This window comes from Simochromis diagramma, unplaced genomic scaffold (assembly GCF_900408965.1).
Source record: "Simochromis diagramma unplaced genomic scaffold, fSimDia1.1 OVJJ01000483.1, whole genome shotgun sequence".
NCBI lineage: Eukaryota > Metazoa > Chordata > Actinopteri > Cichliformes > Cichlidae > Simochromis > Simochromis diagramma.
In genome coordinates this window covers 2,207,000-2,233,491 of record NW_024386835.1, presented here as the reverse complement: position 1 = coordinate 2,233,491, position 26,492 = coordinate 2,207,000, and the positions used below count along the sequence as shown (strand labels likewise).

Sequence of the window (26,492 nt, the reverse complement as noted above, 5' to 3'; positions counted from 1 at the left end):
ATGAATACATAAACACTGTGAAGCACAGTCTCTGTGGTGACACAGATATATACACTTCATGTACGTATATATATATATATATATATATATATATATATATATATATATATGCATGCCTGCATTTACACCAATCAGCCAAGACATTAAAATAACCTGCTTAGTGAAAAGACCTCTTTGGAGAAAGGGTGTCAAACATAAGGCCCGGGGGCCAGAATCTTCCTGACACAGACACCAATCTGGTCTACTGGAAAATGTGAAAGAGGGCGTAGTCTCGACTTTTAACTCTATTTTGGTATATTTAACAGCTTTTTCTGCAGATAAGGACCACCCTCCTGGGCATTCATGCTACACTAAAATATTAACAATTAGAAAAAAAACAGAATTTTTGTTTGCCTCCATTTTTGTTTACTCTTAAATATCTACTCTTAAAACATTTCTTGTTTGTTTGTTTTATAATGGGTCCACATTAAAAACAATAATAATAAAATAATTTTAAAAATGTGAATTAACAACAATGTTCTGTTTTATAATTACAGGACAGTCAAGGAAATGAGATACCAGAACTTTTTCTGTAATTTTACACATTTATTTCTTACAATTTAACCCCAAAGTCATCCTGATGTCTTATGGCAACATTTTTTTTAATCAAGCAGAAAAACTGAGACAAAATTTTGAAATTGCACTTTTTTCTTATATTAAGATATCACAGGCATTAAATGTGTAGATAAACCTAACCCACTTGAAATCAAAGTGGGCTGTATGTGCCCCCTCAATGTAAAATGAATTTGGCATCCCAGCTTTGGAGGCATGGATGCAGGTTCACTGAGTCTGTGGAAAACTTTGTGTTCTGTGGAATGGACGTGATGCCTGTGGACGGGGCTTTCTCGTGCCTTCATGCAGATCCTCAGTCAGAATGGGTAAAGTTTGGAGGCCAAGTCAACAAATCTGACTTTACGTCCAGTTTTTGCAGTGCGTATTGTGCACTGTCCAGCTGGAAGAGGCTGCTTCGCTAATAAGGTGGAAGAAACATTATTTAGATGGTCTCTGAATATCAGCGTAACATCCAGATGAATGGCAGCACCTAAGGCTTCGCAGCAGGTTTTTGCATTGCAAGAGATGATCAGAATTGTTCGGTTCATCTTGTTTTTAATGTTATAGCTGATTGGTAATGTATATGCAGATGCACTCAAATGAATACAGTCACACCAACGTAACTTCACTAGAATAGTCCCCACATTATAAGCCTAAAGGAAATATGAGACAATATGTGAAAACAGAGACGCGCAGACTCGGACAGCTTGTGTACATGAGTGGAACAAAGTGTCCTGGCAGTCAGACCTAGTCGAGGTACTCCAGCTCCAGAAGGGTAAACTGAGTTCATGTGACACTGCAGCGCATTATTGATCGCTCTCCTTGAGCTGATCCAAGTTATTTAGTTGATGCGCTGAATAAGTCCCAGCGTCCTTAAATGTGATCGTCTGGAAACTGGCGGGCACACCCTGAGAGGAAATAGGCAATTTTTACACTGGCATTTGAAGCAAAGACACACTGCAGATTTTCAAAGGCTTCCTGTTAATCAGGTGATTGATTCTGGCATCAGTGTAATTCAGTACATTTGCAAAATAAGACTGAAAAGGCAAACTTTAAAAATAACACGGAGATAAAAGAATTGTGCTGTTAAGGCTGTAATATTAGCATTTGCAGAATAAAGTGATTTGTTTTCACCACTTGAGGTAAATTTGAGGTAATTTAAACAAAAATTGTTAAATTATTTAATACAGTATGCACAAAAAAAACTATAAACATACATTTTAAAAATAGAAACTTTAATCAATTAAAGTAATACTAGAAGTAAATAAGGCTATGCTTGCATAATAAACAGCCCGGAAACCCTGCTCAAGTAGAACTCAAAGCAAGCGAGAATAAATAGGGTTTTTTTAGTCATTAGGTAAATCATATGTGAAAAGGTCAGTTGTTGCACCGATTATGAAGGCCCTGTCACCTCTACTTTTTTAGCCTGGATCTAGGAGAATAGGGCTGCAAAAGTTATGTGCAATTACTTCATCAGTAATGAAAAATGAACCGGTACTCAGTGACTTTCTTTACATAAATGTAATTAAGAAGCTGTTACATAAAAATGGCACGTAGTCAAGAATCATGCATGACATGTGTGACAAAGGCTGTGTGAAAAGGTAGATAGGAAACTTTTCTTTTCTTTTCTTGTGCATTTAAAGAACAATAGAAACACAGCTGATCCAAAACACAAAGAGCAAGCCAAGAGGACAAGAACAACTTTGTGGAATCAGGCCAGATCAGCACGTCTAATAATTATTGTAATCAAACTGCTTCCTCCTCTTGGTGGAAGTCTGAATGAATGAGATAAAAGAGCAGGTCAACGGGTTTTCCATAAACTGGCTGCAGGTTAGGTCAACCAGGTTTGTAAATCCATGCAATAACAACAACAGGATATTTTCACAAAGGCATACAGAGAGTCATTTCCCATCACCATCAATGATCGCCACAACAAACAGCCTCAGTCCACACACACAGACCAGCTCCACAGAGCTGATCTACATCACTTTATTTTATTTAGAAATGCTGACTGCATTGAATTATATCACATTCTGCAGCCGACTGCAACTAGTGTTGACTAAATGGCTGCCCAGAGCTTGATGGTTGTGCACATTCACCATCCCTTTGATGACAGGGCAATTGTCCAGACGACTGATTGGATCTTTCTGCAAACAGTTGCAGTCTGACTTGGACTGACTGCAATCACTCTTAGAGACATTGTTGAAATTTTGCAAAAAAAACCTGCTAATTTATAAATGCAGACAGACTTGTGACATTTTGCCATCAGTCTGAATGAGTCTTTGACCAATGACCACAGCTCAAAGGGCTCAATTGGCTGCCTGCAAATGTAATCGTTAAATGTGAATTTCTACCTATACAGATAGTTTGGGTTCAAATAGACACTTTAAATGTTCACTGATGACACCAGTGCATAACTATAGACCATAAACAACTTTTACCGTATTTTCTTTCAGGAAGAATAAATTATCAGCATGGCAGATGCCTCATCTGTTAAATAACTGAGGTCAGTCAGCGTTGTGTATTATTTACCTGCAGGCTGTGATAGCTGCAGGGAGCCAGGCCATTGGATGTGCCACAGTCACGTCTCACCTCTGAGCACAGACTGAGCTGCATGGGGGAGGAAAGTGAGGGGTGAGCTGCACGAAGTGTTACCACGCAAGGGTTAGACACCTTAAAGAGACAAAGAAGTCAAAGTTAAATTGTGAGAAAAATACAGATGCATGTTTGTGCATAAAAATGATGGTGAGCACTGCTGTTTCACACGCACCCTTTGCGAGGCCGGGCTGTGCTGGGATGAATGCATAGAGGGCAAGGAGGTGTTATAAGACAGCAAGCAGGGCTGCTGACGCCTGTCCACGGATGCTGAGGAGTGAGGCCACAGGCCAGATGCTGATGTAGACGGAGACTTTGTGTTCCTGCCCAGGCTGTTTGACTTACTTTCCCTCCGTTGGTATTCTATCGGAGATTGAAGAGCTGCAGCAGACAGGAAGATATGTTGCATTATTCAGACAGACCAAACTCTTAAATCAACAGTCGTATAGAAGAAAGACTGAGCTCCGGTACCATTAAGGAAGTTCCTCTGAGTCTCTAATATCTGGACCACATCACTGTGCCAAGCCTGCTGTATATCCGGAGATGATGCCTGCATGATGAAGCGCGTCACACTGCCGTCAGTGCCTCGAGAAGTCAGGACCAGACAGCATGGATCTTCTTCAGAGTGCTCCTCCACACCAAGGCAGCTTACCTGCAAAGCACAACATGCTCATTTTGAACATTAACAAAAGCACTCAACACTCAGCACTCAAATATAATCTCACCTTGATGCTGTTTTTAAAGGTGTACCCTGGCAAAGGGAAACCCTTTTTCTTATCAATTGGCTCACTGAAGATGACCAGCTGCTCAAACAGGAAGACCCGCCTCTCCCTCGCTTTGGACAGGAAGCCACTTTCCTGCTCGCTGACGGAGAAGGTATCCTGCTGGAGCAGCTTCCCCTGAGCCGTGATTTTCCCCTGAGCAGTACATATATCATATACCATTGTCAAAGAACACAAGTCATCCCGGATATGCGTCTTATTTTTTAAGAACACATTAAAAAACGGCTGGGATCTTACCTCAAAACCTTGGAGCCTTCCCACATTCATCATATCATTACATCGTTTTGGCACAAAACACATAACCTCCACTGCTCTCTGAGTCAGATGGATAGCAGTGAAAACATAATTTTAGTGTGCGATTGAAATGATAAAGCATTTTATTGGAGTTACCATTTCATAATGAGCTCGTACCTGCAGCTCCTCCACATCCTTCCCAGCTTTGCTGTAATACTTCAAGAAGTCCTGAAGGTGCCAGTCAATAAGAGATTTATTTTAATTTTCATAAAATAAACTGAAACAACTTGAATAGAAAACTGTAACATAAAGTAAGGAAATAAGGACTTATAATGGTTCAGTATAATAAAAACCTCCTTGTGACTAGGATCAAAATCAGTGGCTGAATTGAATTTTTCATATTTGGCAACCGGTTGCAAAAAACTGGGTGACAGCTGTTTGCAACCAGTTGCCGAACCTTTTGCATTCACTTTGCACAGGTCACCTGGACCTGTGCAAAGTGAATGCACAGGTCACCTGGATTGAAGGAAACTGTCTCAAAATAATAATAATCTCCCTCTGCAACCACTCTCAGACAGATTGGAGAAGGTTTTTAAATAGCTGCCCTCTAATTTAAAAAAGCAAATGGATTTTCAGTAAGTTGCAATCAGCATGAGCCTGAGTACAACTCGTTCGCAAGACATCTTTCTGCAATAGAGAACTTGACTCAACTGGTTACCCGCTAGTTGTATGCAAGGTTGCTGAGAGCCTACTCACAATTTTCAGTTGTGAATGTTTTAATTTAAGTAAATTAACCCTTTTACTATTTAATATTTTGATCATTTTGATGTTTCCTGAATCAAACGAATGACAGATTATTTTAATATTAACATGTAGCAGGTGCCATGCAAGTGAATAGGTCATCTTTTTAAGTAGCAAACCTTCAACAGTAGCTGATACTTCATGATCCTCTGAACAGGTTTGATAAGCAGGTCATTGAGCTGCAGTCTGTGACCCAGCTGTTGTCTGAGATCCTGTCAGAAGACGAAAATGGAAAGAAATGTGAAAAACAAGGGTTTTTTCTATTGCTGAAAAAGTCATCTCTGGGGACAGAGACCGTTGGGCTCTCACCTCAAAGTATGTCTCGATGTATTCAGAGACAATGTGCTCGGACTTGGGTTTGTTCTGACAGTAAACCACATACATGTGAAGACGCCGCTCCTGGAAGTGGAAGAGGGATAATGGAAATTATTACAAATAAGTGTGGAGCAATGAGCAGGGTAAGAATTACACCTTAGAATTAGACATGCTGCAGAAACTTAAAGAAATAAAGATGTTTGGCCCGAAAATCAAATCAAAATTATGAGTTTATTCTGTTTATATTCCTGCTGTAGCACAGCGATACGGATGCTCGACTGTAAAGTGCCAATAATCGTTTTCCACACCCTTCCAGTTTCTCCACATTTTGATGTTTTACATCAAAACACAAAATAAAAGTTGCTTTCTTTGTGTTTAATGTTGCCGTTTGCAATGATGATCATCAAATCTTCTGAAGTTTAGAGTAAAAACAACAAAAAAATTTAATAGAGCTCAGAGAGGTGTAGATTCAGCTCCTTTTTACAAACAGCAGGGTCTCAGTGGAAGCGTCTTCGACACTGATTGCTGCCTGTTATTTACCAGCTGCACCTGCAGTCAGCTGATCTACAAAAAGAAAACACATCTGCACAGCAGCAGCCCGAGGCATTACATCACTGGGGACTGTGATGACTAAATGTTCAGACTGAGAAAAAAAAAGGACACTAGTCTCTCACTGATCTTTAGGCTCACATGTTTGATGAAGAGCCGGGCCAGGCTGTCTGGATCACCCACACATTTCTCCAGCTCTCCCAGGAAATAACTGTGTGACACGAAGCACAGAAGGTCAGGCAAAAGCAGCCAACCAGCCAAACACACACACACGTACTCAGAGGCAGGAAACAAACAGCAGCAGGGGGTATGACACATGCTCAACAGTTATGAAACATGAGAAGTTTAGGGGGAAAACTTGTTAAACATAAGAGATGTTCATATTCAGAGGAACTCAGGGGGGAGACATTCTGACTCACTCCTTATGCCAGTCATAGATCTGGTGGATATTTCCAAACACAATCCTGTCCTTTCCTCTCAAGTCCTCAGGAACGCCCTGATTACCCATGGTGGCCATGTAACCCTGTATAAACACAAACATGTATCTAAGTTGCTTATTTCTATACGGGAAATAAACTCCTTTGCTTTTGGTACAAATTAAGGAATGTCAGGTGTTTCTTATATAAATACTAATAAGTAGATCATTTGAGGTGAGGCATACCTGCACTATAAGTCCAAGATCTTCAACATATAGCCTTTCTGTCTCTATCAGCTCTGTTAGCACGTATCTGAAAGACAAACATTAAAAACAGGACTACTGTATTAGAAGCATTTGCAAGTTTTGAGAGTTCAACGAGATGCTTGATGATGATCTCAGGGCTCTGTGCGAAATATCAATCACAGTTAGTCACAGTTATCTCAGCATAAAGGCATGAAACAAGGGCAAACACATAGCCTTTATCTATAAAAGGGAAAAAAATGATAAAAGAGCAAGGGGATCATTCCACAATTTGGGGGAAATAATTGAAATTGGACAATTGCCCGTGGTTTTCAGAGGGGTTTTTGGGACTGCCAGGAGCAGCTGGTCCATGGACCTCAGCAATCCTGAGGGGATAAAGAAGTTAGAGAAGTTACAGTCATTGGTATAATGCTTTAGACTTACATGCTCTTCTCTAAAGCAATGTTTCTCTCTTCTTCAATGTCCACTGTACCAGAACACTGGCTGGTTGAGTCATCGGTTACAGTACAGCTGTCCTCCCGTTGCAGAGTGTTGATGCTTTGACTCTAAAACACAAAAGGAAAACATTACATCTTTTGGCATTTCTGTAATATACAGTATTACATTCAATCAGAGAGGTCAGTTGGTTAAAGTGCTCTGGATGACTGTGAAATAAAGAGTAGAAAAGTAACTCTAGGTACTTTTATTCAAGTAGTATTGTAGATACAGCAGTATTTTAATCTGCATGCTAGTTAAAAATTATGTTACTTCTTCCCCCACTGCAACACAGTGCTGTGGAGCAATCCATTCACACACACTAAAATCATTAGGCTTCATGCACGGCACATCCAGTCAGTAATCGCCGCGGGAAACACATCAGTGGGGCAATTTTGAGTAACCTGAGAATAATAAGCACATTTTCTGTGCTGCTGAGGAGAGTGTTGGGCAGACAGCAAGGTTAATAATGAGCAGTTTGTCAAGTCATATACTGTAACTGAGAGCCTGCTAACTGAAAAATGCACAGAAGGCTGTTAAGTAACAAACATCACTCTTCACCTAAAAGCACTGTAATCTAATGTGAATTTAACTGGAATCCTAATTTTTATCTTTTGCCTCAGTGAACAAGAGCGTATTGCAGAATCAGAACATGTTGTCAAGTAGATCAAATGTACATTTTATATTTGGAGAATGATTCAAATGTGTGGAGCTCAACTGGTTTGCAGGGATGCTCTGTTCTGCAATGACTTGCTGTTGTGCTGTCAGATAACTGGTGATGCTCTGAGATCAGGGAGCAGCTCAGCGGCTTCTCCAGCAAACAGTTTAATTTTCTAATTTATTCAAATTACTGAAAGAAAAAGCAGCAAGTACAAGTAGCACATGTACAAAGCACTGCTACTTTAGACAATGTATTACACAACATCCCAACTTTCCATAGTATCCTGGCCCGATTCACCTGACAGTGTCCAGACTTTTTGCGTGCAAACAAATTTATGGAGCTGCTAATACATGCTGGTGATTAGTGGTTGTTACTAGTCTCTGCGCCAGGCTAACTGCCTTTTGGATGTTTGTTATACTGACCATACAAATCATGTATCCAATATATTTTCCAAACTATTAAACTACTCTTTTAAAGGGACAGTAAGACTGTTTATAGTAACCCAGGCAGCAGCAGAGTAAACAGTTAATAACTGAAAATAAATATGAAGCTACAGGTATCTAAGCAATGACATTTTTCTGCAGGGCCATGAGTTAAAAAAGGCTAAAAGTGAGAGCAATCATTTATTAAGAAAAACAATCTGCTTTATGAGTTAAAGGATTATTTTAATCATTTAAAAATTCCTCTTATCACCTTTGCAAAGCTTACAAAACTTTACTCTGTCATCTTTGGAGAACTGTCCAACATCCACAGACCTGTTTCTCACCTTGCCTTTGAGGCTCTTCTTCTAATTTTGGCATGCACTCGGCCCTCAACCCTAACCCTGTTAAAGGCTGTTTTCTTTACTTAATTACTTCCAGATGCGATCAACGAAAGCCCACAGGATTCAATCTACTCCACTCCCTCTCAAAGATTACTCAGTACAGTGTAGGGTTTCTGAGAAATATTGTCAGTGCTTTTATATATTTATTTGTGTGTGAGCATGCACATGAAAAATGCAACAAAATTGAGTCATAATGCACAAAGGTCAGGTGGTGTATATGAATAGGAGTGCTTTTATATGGGCAGGATGTAGATGGAGACATGTGCAGTGTAAGTGTAATTATGCTTTAAGTTATTCATTATCTGCTACAAGCTCTGCATTACATTATCAGAAGATTTAATAACAAGAGACACTCCATGGAAAATCTGTGGGAAAGTGCAGAGGGCTTTACTGTTTTTTGTGTTTTTAAAATATATTCTTAACCAACAAATTGCCCAATTAATTGTTTAATTCACAAATCAAACATTTGCCTTAAAATCTGTCTAATAAAATGTTTTTTATGGCCCAGAAGAGGCAGTGGAGTTTCTATTGATTTGATTTTGCATGAGAGAGCTTTAAACTGAATCCATCCATGGCAAGTCAGATTGTGTTCACAGACAATGTTTTCTAGAAGTGTTCCTGACCCATGCAGTAATTTCCATGACAGAATCATGCCTATCTTTCATATAGTACACACAATTCTGATTTGTCCCGTGACCCTTTGATGATATTATGGACTGTAGACGATGACATAGAGATTTCATCTCTTTACAATAAGTCTTTACAATTTTACATTGAGGAACATTATTCTGAAATTGTTCCACACTTTTTTGCAAATTGGTGACCCACTGCGTCTTTAAGATGCTATTTTTATACCCAGCTATGTTACAGGTCTGTTGATGCTTAATCTAGGTAGTTTTTTTTTTTTGTTTGCTTGTTTTTTCTTTTGATTGTCAAATTGCAGTTCGAGAGTCAAAATACTTTAATTAGTAACATACACAGAGGAAAAAAAATAAACGAAGGGCTCTTGGAGTGTGCATATGAGTGTGTGTTTCTCAAGAATCTTTCATCTGATCTTCTTAACACTTGGCAGGTGTACTCCTGTTGTTCAGTTCTCATATTCTGGCTAAAAGCTGTTTTCTGTTAGGCTTTCTCAACAGTCTGACACACAGCCTGAGAGCAGGAAAGAGAGGCACATGCAGAGTCTCTAACACAGGAGAACCATTACTTTAAGAACTTACATTTTAATCAGGGAGCTAACATAAGATAAATCTGAATGATACTCTATAGAGCTATGTCTAGCCCCCCACTACAGACTGGTGGCATGTCAAGGGTGTATTCCAGCTTTTAATTGAATTTCAATTCAACTTTTGTATAGTGCCAAATCACAACAACAGTTGCTTCAAGGCATTGCATGTTGTAAGGTAAACACCCTACAGTAATACAAAGAAATAAGAGAAAACCCCAACAATCATATGACCCCCTATGAGCAAGCACTTTGGCGACAGTGGGAAGGAAAAACTCCCTTTTAACAGGAAGAAACCTCCGGCAGAACCAGGCTGAGAAAGGGGCAGCCATCTGATGCAACTGGTTGGCGTGAGTAAATGATGACAGGACAAAGACATGCTGTGGAAAAGGGCCAGAGATTAATAATAACAAAAAAAAAAAATAGATGAAGAGAGGTGTATAAACATAGTGAGTGAAAAAGGTGACTGAAGAAGACTCAATGCATCATGGGAATCCCCCAGCAGCCTAGACCTATTGCAGCGTAACTAAGGAAGGATTCAGGGTCACCGGATCCAGCACTATATACTTTATTAAAAAGGAAAATTTTAAGCCTAATCTTAAAAGTAGAGAGTGTGTCTATCTCCTGAATCCAAACTGGAAGCCGGTTCCACAGAAGAGGGGCCTGAAAACTGAAGGCTCTGCCTCCCATTCTGCTTTTAAATTATTTAGGAGCCACAAGTAAACCTGCAGTCTGAAGGAGATATCCTGGTCAGAAATGACTCCAAGATTCCCCACAATGTTGCTGGAGGCCAGGGTAATGCCATCCTGAGTAAGTATCTGAGTAGAAACAGCATTTCTAGGATTTTCAGGGCCGAGTACAATAACCTCAGTTTTATCTGAATTTAGAAGCAGAACATTTGAGGCCATCCAGGTCTTTAAGACATAGGTGTCAAACTCTGGCCCGTGGGCCAAATTTGGCCCGCAGCCTAATTACATTTGGCCCGCGAAGCCATACCAAATTACTATTAGAGCTGGCCTACTGGTATTATACAGCTAATATATATATTGTTTAGTATTAAGCTTTGCTTGTTCCATATTCAGTTTTTCAGCAAAATGTGTTTGAGTCCATAAGAAAAGATTCATTCTTATATCTGGAGGATTAAATATATTTCAATAAATATTAACGTTAGCCCGCGACTTTGTTCCAGTTTTGAGTTTTGGCCCACTGTGTATTTGAGTTTGACACTCCTGCTTTAAGACATTTCTGCAGTTTAACTAATTGGTGTGTGTTATCTGCGTAGCAGTGAAAATGTATGCTATGCCTTCTGATGATACTGCCTAAGGGAAGCATGTATAATGTAAACAGAACTGGTCCTAGCACTGAACCCTGTGGAACTCCGTAATTAACGTCAGTGTATGAAGAGGACTCTCCATTTACATGAACAAATTGGAATCTGTTAGATAGATATGATACAAACAACTGCAGTGCAGTACCCGTAATACCTACAGCATCTTCTGAGAGCTAACGGGGCTAAGCTACCTGCAAAAAAACTGCAAAGAGGCTACATTTATTACAAGTATCATTATTACTAAAGGACACTGAGGAGTAACTAAACATCTGACACACAGAAGGAAGGTGCAAGAGGGCCATGCAGCTACCAAGTTGGCTACAAGCTAAGTTAGCGAATCCCTTAAGAAATAGTGAGTGAATACTGTGAATATAATTAGCAGCAACAGAGAGTGTGCTGTAGACTGTAAATGAGTAATTCAAACTTGTTGTGACAATTAAACAAGACTATTTTTTAAATTGCATTGTCACATTATTTTAGTAAGGACTCGTTAACAACAAAAATGTAAAAATGTATATATATTTTACACCAGATACCTTTCCTGTTGCAATCCCCAAGGAATATAAGAGTTTATGTCTACTTCTGGGGTCTTTTGCTTGTTCTGCAAATACATAAACCACTACAATATAGAGCCACCATGTTAAAGAAATGAGCTCATTGTTTTTTATGTATGAAAGATTCAAAAATATTGACTGATACTTCCGATTTTTAAATCACCAAATATGGGTTGGAATACAAAGCTCTTCATGCACACATGTATGTTTGTGTGTGAATTCAATTATACCTCTAATGTAGTCATCATTTAATGTGTTCTGTTGTGGATCAATGTTCAGTCCTTAACTGCCCACAAGTGACACAGATCATTTAGATGACGATGATGGGCTGATAACTCGTGGAATAATAAATGAATTAGTATTGTCATGTTTTGGCATTCCTGCTGTGCTTACTGTGTGAGTTATTTCCTGTTTTATTTTGTTATCCTTAGTTACGACCTCTCAGTTGTACTTCCAACCTTTGTTCTGTTTTTTTCTGGACAATCTGCATTCAATTAGTCAGTCAGTCCCCTGAGAATATATGCCATCAGCTGTCCACGTCTCACTTACCAGACTGACTTGTCTGGATAATAGTCAAGCTTTTGTGCGCATGTTTGTTCCTAGATTTCTCAGTGTATCACTTTTGGGATTTTTTCCTTTTTTCTGCCCATTTCAGGATTTGTTTTCTCGGATTTTGAGTTTTCCCTGTGTCTTGTGTGTCCTATGTTTGGGTCTTGCTTCTTCTGAGAACCATCATAACTACCCTTTCAAGTATTTATTGCACAAATACACAACAAAATTGTTAGTTGTTTTTTTCTTCATGTGCATCAATGTATCAGGTTGTATTCACAGCATGCAAAAGAAACATTTACTGCCTGTGTCTGATATGGATGAATTTTAAATGTGTGCTTCTAGCAGAGTTACTTTTATGACTTCTATGAGACCTAATTATGGTGTTTAACTGCTGAGAAAGAAAGAGGCTTTGAATCAGTTGCATTTATGGGTGTGTAAAGACAGGTTAGGCGCAACATCATTACTAGACTCTGTGCGTTTCTGCCTTGCAGGAGGTCCGATAAGTAGCTCGGAGAAGCTGGATGTAAAGGAGAATGAACTGCTGGATTCAACAGGCCATCTTTCCACTCCTGGCAACAAAAATAAACTGTAATTAGGAATAAATATATCATTATACTAATATAGCATATCTCAGTACCGTAAATGAGTTTATATGTCTGTCTTAAATACTAACTGTGTCTCCAGAGGTGAGGATGGTGTAGTTATTGTGCACTTCCATAGGCCTTTGCTGAGTTTCAGTGTGGGAAAGGATCAACATTGGTTGCCTCCCATCTGACCCAAACATCTGCTTCTCGCCTTTCCCCGCTCCACTTCTGGCATCAGAGGTCAGCTTGCAGACGGGATTGGTAAGCCATTTCTTCAGAGTGGTGACAGGGTGCCGTGAGCCTCCAGACGAGGAGTGTGAGCAGGGACTGGAGCCGCCTGAGGCCTGGTGAGGCACAGAGCCCACTGAGGGAGTGATACTGCCATCACTGCCTGCCACAGAGTACGACTCTGCTGCAAAAGGAGCAAGAAAGAAGGTGGGGAAGAGAACATGAATAAAGTCCAGGAGCTAATTGCAGGGTATATCCTCATAGGTCAAATGTTGCAGACAGAATTCTGCACAAAAATGTTCAATTTCCTGTCTTTAGCCCACACTGTAACTTCAGTAGCTGCAGCTACTGTACCTACGGGCACTAAATCATTTTAAATACCAGAGCTGGTCTGTTCTCACAAGGAAAGGCTAAATAAATTCAACTGGAAATGTTATAGTAAAAGTTGACTTGCATGCAAAGTTGCATTTGTTGTGCAAATTCACAGGAAAATGTAGTTAAAGCAATACTTTTGTAAAATAATAATCATTTTTTAAAAAGATCTCTCCTATTTTAACATTATTTTACTCAACACTATATAATTTGATTTATTTTGTTATGCATTAAAGGAAATACAAACCCAGCACCAGAAAACAGTTGGAGCACTGTGTAAAGTGTCAAATAAAAGTAAGCTGCCAAACCATGGATACTATCAGAAGCTTTTCATGGTCTTGCTCTCTTCTGTTTCATGTTTTCCAAGCAGAATTTCAAATTTTGATTTGTCTGACCACAGAACAGTTTCCACCTTGTAGCCTCAGGCAATTTTAAGCGAACTTCGGCCCAGAAAAGCCAGCAATGTTCCTGGATCATATTCACACGTGACTTCTTCTTTGCATCACAGAGCTTTAATCTGCATTTGTGGATGGCACGGTGATTTGTGGAAGTGTTCCTGAGCCCATGCAGTGATTTCCATGACAGAATCATGCCTGTTTTTAAAGCAGTGCTGCCCAAGAACAAAATATACAACATCCAATACTGATTTTCTGCCTTGTCTCTTGCACACAAAGATTTCTCCAAACCCTCTGAATCTTTTAATGATATTACGTACTGTAGATGATGAGCTATTCAAAGCCTTCACAGTTTACATTGAGGAGCATTATTTTGAAATTGTTCATCAATTTGTAGATGCAGTTTTTTGCTGATTGGTGAACCTCTGCCCATCTTTACTTCCGAGGAACTCTGCCTCTCTAAGATGCTCTTGTTACACCCAGTCCCAAAACTGATCTGTTGCCAGTTGTTGTGAGCTGTTTGAGGACCACTAACTTTTCCAGCCTTTTGTTGCTCCTGTCCCAACTTCTTTAAGATGCGCTGCTTCCATCAAATTCGAAAAAATGTTTTATTGTGAATAAAATATCCACTTATGAGATTTACAAATAATTGCATTTTTTTTTTTCAAATTTGGGGAATTGGGGTTGTAGTAGTGTAGTAGTATTCACATCATCTAGTTAAAAAAGTAGGTATAAAAAGTTAAAGTTGGCATTATGAAGCAAATGAACTTGTTTATATATTGTGTTATATTATTTATTGTTAGTTAAATATTTTCATGGAAAATGAATGTTTTAGCTTGTCATTGTAGAGCATTTTCTTAGAAAAAAAAATAAAGTGGCTAGTGGCTCACTAGAGAGTAAAAGCAAGATGCCAGTACGTCATCAGTTTAATATGCTTACCACAGTTAAATGCAGGATACAGCATTTTCCTCTGAAATGTGCAACTATGTCAGAACTCTTCTGGTAAATATAGCTAGTGACCCCCGGATATATATCATGTTCATAGGACAATCATCAAACCTTTCTGATAACACAAATTAAAGCATTTTAAAATAGTCACAACTGAGATTATCATGTTTGCACTGAATGTTCTCAGTCAGCAGCTCAGCCTGGACCAGTACCAGAGATGACACCGTTTAACACCACAGCTGGATCTTGTTTCCAGCTTTAAGTCTCTCCACTGTGGAAACTGGTATCAAATCGTGAACCACGCGGTTTTAATCAAGAGCTGCAACCTTAAAATTTCACTCTGTTTTGCTGATCATAGCAAAATGAAATATTTCAGGAGCCCCATTTTGTCATTTTGGACTCTTCCCAGAAGCCACTCTTCCCTGTCAGCACATTTATGTAAGCTGTAATCATAATAACAAGCTTTCTAGAAGCCAGTGGAAAACTGGGTCAGCCATTTGCCAAAACTGCCTGATGCAGCCATTAAACAAGACACCATACTGACAATAAAATACTAAATCATGTGGGATTTTTTTTCCTGTTCCATTTTAACTCCTTTTATTTTAAAAAAGACTGGAAAAAAACTGTTCCCTGTGTACAAAAACAGACAAATATTAAATGCACTATTCATGATATTTGCACGATTAGTGATACCGACTGATGCTTTCAGCCGGCATGAAGACATCCTACAAAACAAAACAATACATTTAATGGAGGCTGCATTCAAGTAAGATTATATACTAAAACAATTGTCTGCTGCTTTATTCATGCAGTGAATAACACAAGCCGATTTCTGTAATGGGATGATTTAGACAAAGGGGAGGTGTTTGTGTCTGTTTAGAGTTTGGGATTGTTGACACGTTCAGAGATGAACTTGTCAACAGCTTGCTTATATTCTAAATGAACATGCTGACCAAAAATAATGGAAGAGTCTGGAAATGTAAAAGAAATAACGGTGAATCCAAAACAAGATGAATTTAGAGGATGAAGAACACAGAAAATAGATGCATTAGAAGATGAGAACAAGAAGTAAAACAGCTAGAAGACATTATCCAGTACTAACAATTAGGTTTATAACGTTCTTCTCTTTATGTTAAAAACAAACAAACAAACTGTGGAACAGTGGTAAGCAAGCAAGTTCAGGGTTCAAATCTGACTGACGCTTGCATATTTTCACTGTGCCTTCATGGGTTGGATGCTTTTCTGTGTCCCTTTCTCATCAGTACTCTCACAGATGTCGACCCTGTCCGGGTGTACCATGCATGTTGCCCACTGTCAGCTGGAAACTACTAAGATGACAAGTTAGGATAACGAATGCATATATTAGTTCTCTGGACCACAGCAGAGTCACATCACTGGTGAGTGCTACAGCCAAAATCACGCACAGTATAAAATGATGTTTTTTTCAGTTAATTTTTTTTATTTTCAAAGCAGATGTTTCAATCAGTTAAGTGACTGCAGCATCTTTATCAGCATCTCAACAACTATGTGATCCAAATAAATACAGAACAAATTCAAACGAGTCACTACAAACAACCCCGAGCAGAGACTGCCATCTGGTCTCCTTTTTTTTTTTAAATAAAAAAACCAACAACTATCAAGGTCATTCATGAATGCTGTCAACCACCCCAACATCTGTTAAAATGAGGTATGTACAAATCACTGCTCGTTTTTCTGCAAATACACTAACATTTACCCTGAAATGACTCTTAGTATTCATAGTGGCTTCTCTGACACCCAGATCAGCGCTGAGCTGAGCAACTCAGCCGGTCATGTTTGTTTAAAATTGTTATGTAAGGTGTCATTTTCCAACAGAGCAACAGCTGGACCACCATCAGGACTTAAGGGAGTGTTTGAAGTGCATGCAAGAATGCATGCTGCTAATGCATCCACGCATTCAGACATTACAGACATAAGATTTTTATTTTAAATACATAGTTTTATATTCAGTTTAAAACCTGTTGATTTAAACTGTAACATTAGCAACTATTTTCAGGTGGTTTCACAACATAAATGCTCAACAACATACAGATCCATGGATAGATGAGAGTTTGGAAGAGGATAATTTTCTCTGCATCCATGCCCAGATGGAAGGAGATGACAGTAAATGAGACCAAAACATTAAGGAGGGGTCACTCACTCCAACAGTAATCCTTTCTGGTGCACTGATCTCTGCCAGCATATTTTACTACAATATGGAGTTTGATATGTGAGGGCAGAAACTGACTCACTGAACTGGAGTAGACCATATGGGTAGTTGTGGATTATTTCTAAAGCTTCTAGTGAGTCAGCAAATCTTACCCCAGTTGGAATCACATCCAGAGTCATTCATAGTCAGTTATCAAGGAAAAGGAGGCCTCTTGACCTTTTTTGAGCATTTAACTTGCTACTTTGATATTTTTCCACTTTAAAGAAGTGTAGGTCCTCCCATTCTCTAGTTTTATAGTTAGTCTCCTGACCAGTGTCAGCACTGACCACATTTCTTTGATGTGTGCACAGAAAGAATAACTGAATAACTTTTGCAACTGAGTGTTCAAATAACTCACTTAAATATTTTGAATTAGTACCATGTCTGGCTCACAGTGAGTGACAGCAATCGGTGCATATTATCTAATTCTAATTTTCTAATGCTTTAAAAGTTATGTTAAACATTTTGCAACATAACTGAATGTTTAATTACAGTTAAAGTTACAGTTAACATCATAAAGTATTATCCATCCAGGAAATTAAATTGATTGTATAATTTGATAGAAAATCTCTCTTAATAATCAGATGCCAACATGCGCTTTCATTTATTTCATTTATTTCAGTGTTTTCATCTCATTAAGCGTCATGTGAGGATTATTCATCTGTGCGTCACATTATCTTCCTGCTGATGGAAGAAATGATGATCACTGCAGTCTCAGTTTATACTTCTTCTGTCATTAAAAATACAAATCAAGCAAGGTGTATGTTTTCTGTGTACACCCACAGAAGTATATATCCAGTGCAATACACAGAGAGGAATATGTCTGTTTATATGTCTGTTTATATGCCAATGAGTGTTTTTACTCCTTAGCCACAAAGAGGACTTATCATGTAGGCATGAAGTTATAATTATTCCAGTAAAATAGATTTAAACAGGATCTGATCGAGACCTACCTGTGCACAAAATACACACCTGTTTAGACATGAGCCGCAACTTAAAGCCCTGTTTATTTAATTCATAAAAACCTCATAGTACCATATTATACAAACTGATCACTTTGCTCTCAGACTGCTGGTTTACTTGTGGTTCCTAGAGTTTCTAAAAGTTGATGGGAGCCGGAGCCTTCAGCGATCAGGGCCCTCTCCTGTGGAACAAGCTCCCAGTTTGGATTCAGGAAACAGACATCCAGGAAACAGGATCAGGTGACCATAGGCCATACTTTAGTTATCCTGCTCTTATAGGCTCAGACTGCTGCAGGTCCTCTTAGCACTTCTTCTCCACTCACCATTTTCCCTCCCTATGTGTTAATGCACCACAGCAGCGAGTCACTACATGCATTTTTTCCCCCACAAGGTTTGTTTTGTCCTGTCTCCCTCTGCTCTCTCTCTCTCTCTGCTGTTTTCTTTCCTGTCACCCCTCCAACCGACCACAGCAAACAGCTGCCCCTCCCTGAGTCTGCCAGAAGTCTCTTAAAAGGGAGATGTTCCTTCCCACTGTCACTTGCTCATAAAGGGTGGTCTGATTGTTGGTAACACTGTAGGGTCTTTGCCTTACAGTAAAAAGCACCTCATGGATTGCTACAAAATAAACTTGAATTGAACTGAATGTTGAATTACATTAATTTTACATGAGTGTAAATTAATTCTGTGTGAGAAGTTGACTACAATATCAAACCATGAAAGATCCACAGTGGAACAAAACAGTGTGTCAGCAGCACGTACACAACTTCCTGCATAAAGTCTTACAGCAAGATATTAACTTATTGTACACATGAAGTGCAATAAGTGATGATTTAAGACACAGACTGTGGGTTCCCCTCAGTGCTTGGATTACCTAAGAAGAAAAAATAACTTTGAACTAACCCGCTTTTACTCATACTGGTTACTTACACACACTGTTCCTGCTAACGTCTATTGCTAAATACACGAGCTACACAGCGTACGCCATCTTGCCTCATTGTAGGTAAGGTTAAGGACAGAGTTTAGAGTGAAAAGATAAAAAGTAAGCATCACATTGACCATTGAGCACATGCCAGAAGCACACATTATTGTTTGCATTGTGTAGCTAATGGTTCCCAACAAACACTGATGTAGAAATATATCACAACCGTGTTTCCTGTTCCATGATTTTAGGGCATTGTTTGTGTAAAATATGCACTATAAATAAAACTGCTTTGTCTCCTTCCCTTGCTGCAGGTACTGTTTAACTTTATGCTGTGATGTAAATCTGGTTAAAATCAGACATTTAGTTCAGCAGGAAACATACCATTACCCAAAAAAGTGTAAGATGGCTAAGTGAGTGTGTAAACTCCTGTATATGGAGGTGATCTGTGAAACTAGACACTTTCATGCTTGTTACTCATCGGGTTTACTTCTACACATGCTGGCAAGGATGATGTCACACACACTGGCTAATTGGCTATTAATCAAGGCAGTTTCTGCGCCACAGTGAAAGAATGTCTGGTGACACACCGAAAACTGTAGATTTCCAAGCAAGTTACCCAAAAATACTTTAACTGGAAGTGTTTCTCTGTCTTTATAAATAGAACTTGGACATTGTGCCAAATGAAATGAGCAATCAGTGAGTAGGATCACAGAGTGAAGGAGAAGAAGGAGGTCTTGTAAAACAGAGGAGAAATCTCCATACCAAACAAGATAAACACTATAAAATGAGAAGAAGAAAAAATACTGAATAAATAAAAGGCATGAGCAAAAAGATGTTAAAAAGCAGTTAGTGTTTTAGTATCATCTATGACTGATCCACAAATAGAAAACAGATATTTTTAGAAATGTCTGGGGGGGTGGGGAATCACATCACTAAGAAGATGAGTATCCCAAAGGAAACCAGGAGGTGAGAAAGCGAGGCAACGCAACGCTGCTTTCATTTTCACATTTTACATGCCTGTTTGCAGGGTCTGCCACAGCAGCACAGCTCAGTGCGAAGAGCTGCCCTGTAATCACTTCCTGAAACAACTGGAACAACAGAGGATTTAAGGGTTGCAGTTGTGGGACATGGCTCTGTGTCTATGCATGTGCCTTTGTGTGTGCATGTCTTAATATGTGTGTATTTACAGCCGCATTAGCTATGAGGCAGTGTCACAGTATTAGGGAAATGATTTTTTCTACATAGAACAGCATGAATGCATCCAACATGAGAAACAACCAGATGAGAATTTTTACTAACATAATGCTTTTAGTATTTAAAGTTTGTGGCACACAAAACCAAAAGTGAAAAAATCTTTTCTAGCCATGGCTATGGGCATATCCACCTAATCTCAGTAAACTAAACCTTAATCAAACAAATAAGGAAATCCAGTGAAATGTAGTTTGTTTGTAAAAGGCTTTTTGTGGAAGTGATTCATTATTTTTGCCAACGAGAAAACAAGGGAATTTCTACAGCAACCCACACAACACAGGTATGTCATAATGAAATAAGGACTTAGTCAGAACCCCTTGGCATCAGATTTTAATGCATCAAGTTCAGTGTGCAAGGTTAATGTTGCAAATGTTCCAATGATGCAAAGGGCCATATTTTAACACAAACCACAATGCTTTCTTAAATCTAACTAAGTCACCTTCATCCCTAAATCAAGCCATGGACTAGTAAATGACATAGTGGGGGTATTCTGAGAACATGGCCCTGATCCAGGAGCTCACACCTCACACCACAGCAAGGCTGGGCCCAGCAGACGTCATTTACTAACAGTGCACTCGGACAATATTTAAGACAAAATTTAAACAGCTGTTATTAGTAGCAGTAGTAATCGTAGTAGTTATAGTGGTAGTAGTTTTAAAGACTTCCTAAATATACTAGGACAGCCAGACCTTGATCATTTGTTCATGCGCATGGTCACAGTATGAAAAACTGGATAAGATATGCCCTGACATCCTCGAGCATCTCGATGTATCTGTTGCAATACTGCATGGAGTTCTGAAATAGTGCCAATGGTTAGCAGACCGAAGAGGTGGTCCCCCTTTTTAAGCGAGGGTACTGCAGAGTATGTTCCAGCTTCAGGGGATCACAGTCCTCAGCCTACGTAGCAAGGTTTTTACCATGTTACTGGATAGAGGAGTCTGTTAACTGAACCTTTGAGTCAGAAGGTTTAAAGTTTAAAGTTATTGATTTGGAGAAGTCATATCTCTGTGCTATTTGGTCCATGAATAACTGTTGTGAGAGCTTGGTCCAGATTCCCAGGATTAAGACTAGCTCCCAGTTGTGTTGGACTTTAAATGCCTTCCCTTTGTCAGAGATTCTGTTCATAATTTGTATGGACATGACATTTTAGGAGCAAAGGGTTTACCCTATGGTCATGTTAGCTTCACTGACCAATGACCTCCAGCTCACACTGGGGTGTATGTACTGTATGTGTGAAGAGGCTGGGATGGGAATTAGGACTTCCCAGACAGAGGGCATGGTTCTCAGTGAGAATGAGTTGCTACCCCCAGTGGAGGAGTTAGAGTATCTTGTGGTCACAAGTGAGGGAATCGTTGTGGTGAAGAGACAGCTGAGTGTGAAGTGAAAGCTGCTTATTAACTGATTGATCTACAGTCCTACCCTGACCTTTGGATAACAAACTGTTGGTAGTCACCAAAAGAATAAGACTGTGGATACAAGCAGCAGAAATGAGTATCCTTCGAAGGGCATCTGGGCTCTTCCAAGGTCAGGAGATAGCTTAGGAACTCAATCATTCTGGAGGAGCTCAGCTCAATCAAAATGAGCCAGTTAAGGTGGTTTGGGCATCTGGCTAGGGTGCCTCCTAGAGAGATGTTTCAGGTTCCACCCCAGTGTGGACCCAGGACACGCTAACGAGATTATGTCTCTCAACTGATTTTGGAATGTCTCAGTATCCCAAAAGCAGGTAACATTCAGATCAATTTTTCTGAAAAACATTCTTCTTGGCAGTTTACCTCCATCCATAGGATTAACACATTAGTGTTCATATAAATCTTCTAACAGGTGAAGTCGAGGGAAGAGATTTTTGGTTGAAAAGTCTGCATAACTTTTCACCTGAAACTTTCCTGTTTCCTGTTTTCCCGTACAATGAAATGGAAAATATTAAAAATTACCCAAAACCGAACAGATGAAAGATACATGCAAATAATGAAAAGATTAAAAATCAAAAGTAAAAGAGGAAGGATCGATGGTCTTTATTATATTGTATAACTGAATAAAAACTCTTACCTTGCAGTGAAACTACAGAGTCTGAATCCATCTCCTCATATTACAAAATATGAACACTCTGCAACATCTTGCAGACACCGCAACAACAGATGAATAAACCTGCAGTAAAACTTCTACGTACCTCTGGCTTTGACAAAGCAGCAGCCACATTTGCTGAGTAGTTTTCTAAACAGGTGCTGACACCCACACCCTCGGTGATGGTGACTCCCTCTCATGGTGATGCACTTCTGCCGGTCCATTCAACACCATCAGAAATAGGCATAGTGCTGAGCACACACGCACACACAGAAGCACATGCACACATGCACACACACTATTTCTGTGGTAATCCCCGCAGGAGAGAGGAAAAGTGTACACAGAGCTTCACAGCCATATTCCAAATTCGAGCAACAACACCTGATGGGGAAAAAAACTCCACCACTATCCCATGATTTGATGGCAAATCGCAGGAAAACCAGAGAGGCTGTTGAGGGCTTCGGCTTACGAGCCTCTCTGCGCTGGGAGATAGTGGGCAAAGATTATGAGAGGGACCAAAAGTAAGTGAGGGAGCGACAGAGGGGCAGGGAAGGGGAGGGGCCCTGATGAGGGAGGGATGGTAGCGAGCATGCTGCGCTGCTGCACCAGCATCTGTTTTCCAGTCCCTCCTCTCAGCCTCTCCCCTCCCCTCCTGATCCATTCTCGCTTCACACCTCCTTCATCAGCTTCTATTATCAGTGTTTGCTCTCTGCTTACCATTAGCAGGCATGAATAACAACGAGCATGAACTTTTCCACTGAACAGGCAAACAGTCATTTTCATTAGGCAATGCCTGCCTGTTGACTGTTCCACGTTTGGTCTGGGCTGGGTTAGCAAGAAAGAAAGTACACTATAAATCATGTTTTTCAAAGGAAGAAGTGCTTATTTGAATAATTTTGATGTTGACAACTATTTGCTACAAATTTGTTACAAATTAATCTCAGGTGTTCCCCACTTCCAGATTACAGAAACTATTCTACTTCTACTATTCAACACCACTTGACTCCAAAGGTTGCAGACCGTGGACTCTTAGTTAAAACAAATCACTCAGCTAAAGTAATAAAAGCTGAGAACACATTGTGTGCCATCACAACCTACTAAGAGACAACAAGCTGCAGATTTGGAAACACATCAACGACCCACATTTGTGTATTTCAGGAGTAGAGGGGGAAAAGTGAGAAAGTGTGAAAAGAAATACCACAAGCAGTCATAATTTCGTTTAAAGTCTATAAAATAAAAGCACCCCCAGTTACTCAAATGGGCCCGCACTCTCAGCTTAATCTACGATTTATGTTTTCAAAACTTTTAACTAAACCATTCTCTCAAATCAGTATGACAGCCTACTCTTCCCCGCTCGCCACCCGTCGATACCAAAGCACTGCTGTGGAAAAGCCAACATGTGGAAATATCCTGCACACAGCCCACCGAGGTAGCTAGATGGAGGCAGACCGATTTAATCTCAAAGCCAAGATTAAGTATTCTTGACGAGATGATCTTACGAGCACAGCTGTCCGTGCTTGCAGCGGTGACTCAAGAAGATTTACGGGTAAACTCGTATGATCCCAAATGTGGACAAAGTCAATGAAGAAGGGGGAGAAAAAAGGAATAGAAGAATTTGACACAGCTTCATTTTTTACTATATGCAAACTGCACAGTTTCACACACACATGCAAACCAACATTCACACATGACCAGTGCAAATGATGACATCTCAGTCCACAGAGGGGGAAATTACGGCTGCAAAAATGTCAAAATGCTCTCGTTCTGCCGGCCGTCGAGTTAAGCTTTTAAAAACTCTGCTGAGACGATGATCCCTCTGAGCTGAACTGCACTGATCCCGCCACAATTTAGGATTACAGTCCGTGCGTGCATGTGTATGTCAGCTTGCGCATGCCTAATCAGTCAATAACTAATCACCAGAATAACATAATGTGGGGTTGCATTCGGTGTTTATTTTGGTGTGTCAATTCTAACTCTTGTGCATGCGTTGCTTTTCTGTCAAACAGCTCCCCACTATGGGTGATGTAAGAGTTGCACCCAGCAGCAAACAGAGTGTGTGCAAATCACTCACTACTCACTTTATAGCAAGTATTGACTATATAGACATTTTATAGCACTTTCACTACACCTGAATTCAAAGTATCCCACAATTCCTCGTTAAATGCCGTGTACAACCAGTGGTCACTCCCCAACCCCTGTATAGTATCATGGATCAAAAATGGCAGACAGATGAGAGGAAAGAGAGGAGCACATGACACTACTAACTTTGTGTATTAATTTTGGAAAAAATATGTTCTGTGTTTAATACAATGCTGTGTGCCAGTATTTATGTCATTATTTAACCTTTTTTCTTTTGCCACCTTCTGACTATGTAACAGCAATGGTGCATTTAATGGTGCAGAGAAAATTACTCATATAACTCAGTAAATATGGAGCAGGGAGTCATGCATGAGTGAATGATTATCACTGGTCCAAACCGTGAACCTATCTTAAGCCAAAACAAGTTGTATTTGGTGCCGAAATCTAACCAGCAAGTAAACTTTAAAGTAAAAAGCAAGTGAAGATGAAATGAATCAGTCAGTAAAAACTAAGTAAAACATAGCATGCTTTCCTGCCTGATAAACTCTGAGTTACTTCAGACTCTGCAGCACTTTAAAAGAGGACCATTATCACTAGGTGTACAGTAATGATGCAGGTGGTGGATTGTGAAACAACAGTGCAGGATAGCATGTGTTTAATATGGAAAACTAGTGAGATTTGTCAACCAGGTGGCATGACATCCTGGGATACGAATCGATCCATACACTCACTGCGGTACCTTTGCAACCTGCGGTCACAGGTGACTTCCCGGCCCACTTCACCCGGGGTCCCGATGTCCCGGCTATGACCATGCAACAACATTTTCTCCCTGCTGGTGTCTGAAATCTTATACATGGAAAAGACAAGCGAGTGATCAGTGAAGGGAATTGGATTTGTATTTTGATACATATATATGTGATAGATTAGGGGGGTAGGTAGATCCTAACAGACAGAGCTAATTATACCAGGCTAACACTGTTTCACCTCTCCTCCACCCCCTGTCTCTCTTATTTTTGCTTCAGCTTAAGTGGGTTCTTATCTTATCTGTGGAATTTCTCTTAGAGAACAAAAACGATCAGGAGAGTGGATGGTATCACAGCCTGGGGTCAATGATGTTCACTCAAGTTAAGCCAGGGTAATTGAATCTTAATAGTCAGCTTCTAGCCTACAAAACAAAAATGCAGAATGCAGCTAGATTTGCTGATCACCACCCCAACAAGTCTTACTGCATGACATGTGAGAAAGATCTGCAGCTTATTTCATTTGAATTGATTTTTTTAAGGAAACCACACTGCTCTGCATGTTGTTGTCTTTGCATTTATGAGAAATTCGAACGTGTGGCCATAAAAACAGCAAGAAGCGCGTGTCTGCATGCTGGCTAAATGACTAAGGCTCAGGATTTGGTTTTCCATAACAGATGACGAATTAAATTAAACTGAAATGAGCCCTATTTTAGGGCAAAATAGTAATAATAATTTTAATAATAATGTTAATTTGTTTGCACTCATGTTAACAAGAATGGAATCACTTTTAATGGATTTTGGAAGAAATTACATTTATGTGATTCTTTGCATTAGAAATCTAAAGACTACATGGCAAAGAGAACAAGATTTGAAAACAAAAAATATATCATTTGAATCAAATAATAGTTGCACAGTTTTTGAAAAATTACTTATTTTCCTGTATTCAGATGTCTTCTTGTGTTATGTAATTCAACATCCATTATACTGGATAATATTTGACATAAATTAATACCTAATTAAACATTTGTTCAAAAATATGCTGATATATACATAAGATTTTATATGAGACCATTTCCTTTTATGTCACACAAGTACTCACTTTATCAAGCTTGTATTCCAGAAGTTCTTCATTCCTCCCTTTTTCCAAAGTCTTCATTTTTCTTCCTCTTGAGCTTCTTCTATCATTGCATCATCTTTCTTCACTTGGTGCTGTACTCTTTCCCCTCATTAAATCATCCGTGCGCCAAGTTTTGGACTTTAATCAAAGGTAGAAAACAAGTTAAGCTTAGGCTTCAGAGAAACATCCGACTCATCCTGCCTGACAAAAAGACAAAAGCAGACAGCTTAAACTTTGCAGCGGGTCTCCTGCAGGAAGATGAGGACAGCTGGTCAATTTCAGTGGGATTTCTCCTTAGGCCGCTCTGGATTAGAGAGGGTCAAGCCATCCAGACAGGTCCTGCCATGTACCAGCAGATTCTTTGGGCTAATTTCAGACTGTTACTGCATTCCCAGAACAAAAAAAATATACTCAGAATAGTTTATTAAAAACCTCAAC

At 39.5% G+C, this 26,492-nt stretch overlaps 1 protein-coding gene across 2 annotated transcripts; it reads right to left on the bottom strand.

The window, feature by feature from the left end:
• Positions 1–1,105: 1,105 nt before the first annotated feature.
• On the bottom strand, positions 1,106–22,627 carry LOC120731670 (rho guanine nucleotide exchange factor 25-like). Of its 2 annotated transcripts, none has more exons than XM_040028787.1 (16): positions 22,222–22,627; positions 12,839–13,158; positions 12,630–12,734; positions 6,970–7,091; positions 6,529–6,595; positions 6,287–6,390; positions 6,009–6,078; positions 5,313–5,402; positions 5,123–5,215; positions 4,380–4,430; positions 4,206–4,283; positions 3,912–4,103; positions 3,658–3,838; positions 3,362–3,567; positions 3,124–3,264; positions 1,106–1,499 (listed from the first exon to the last, which is right to left on the bottom strand). In XM_040028787.1, the coding sequence occupies exons 1-16, from the start codon at positions 22,337–22,339 to the stop codon at positions 1,398–1,400; spliced, it is 2,040 nt and encodes a 679-aa protein (XP_039884721.1). In that variant the 5' UTR covers positions 22,340–22,627; the 3' UTR covers positions 1,106–1,397. The 2 variants fall into 2 exon arrangements, with proteins under 2 accessions (XP_039884721.1, XP_039884720.1); XM_040028786.1 differs by having other exon boundaries at positions 12,839–13,161; positions 22,222–22,626.
• Between the last annotated feature and the right edge of the window lie 3,865 nt (positions 22,628–26,492).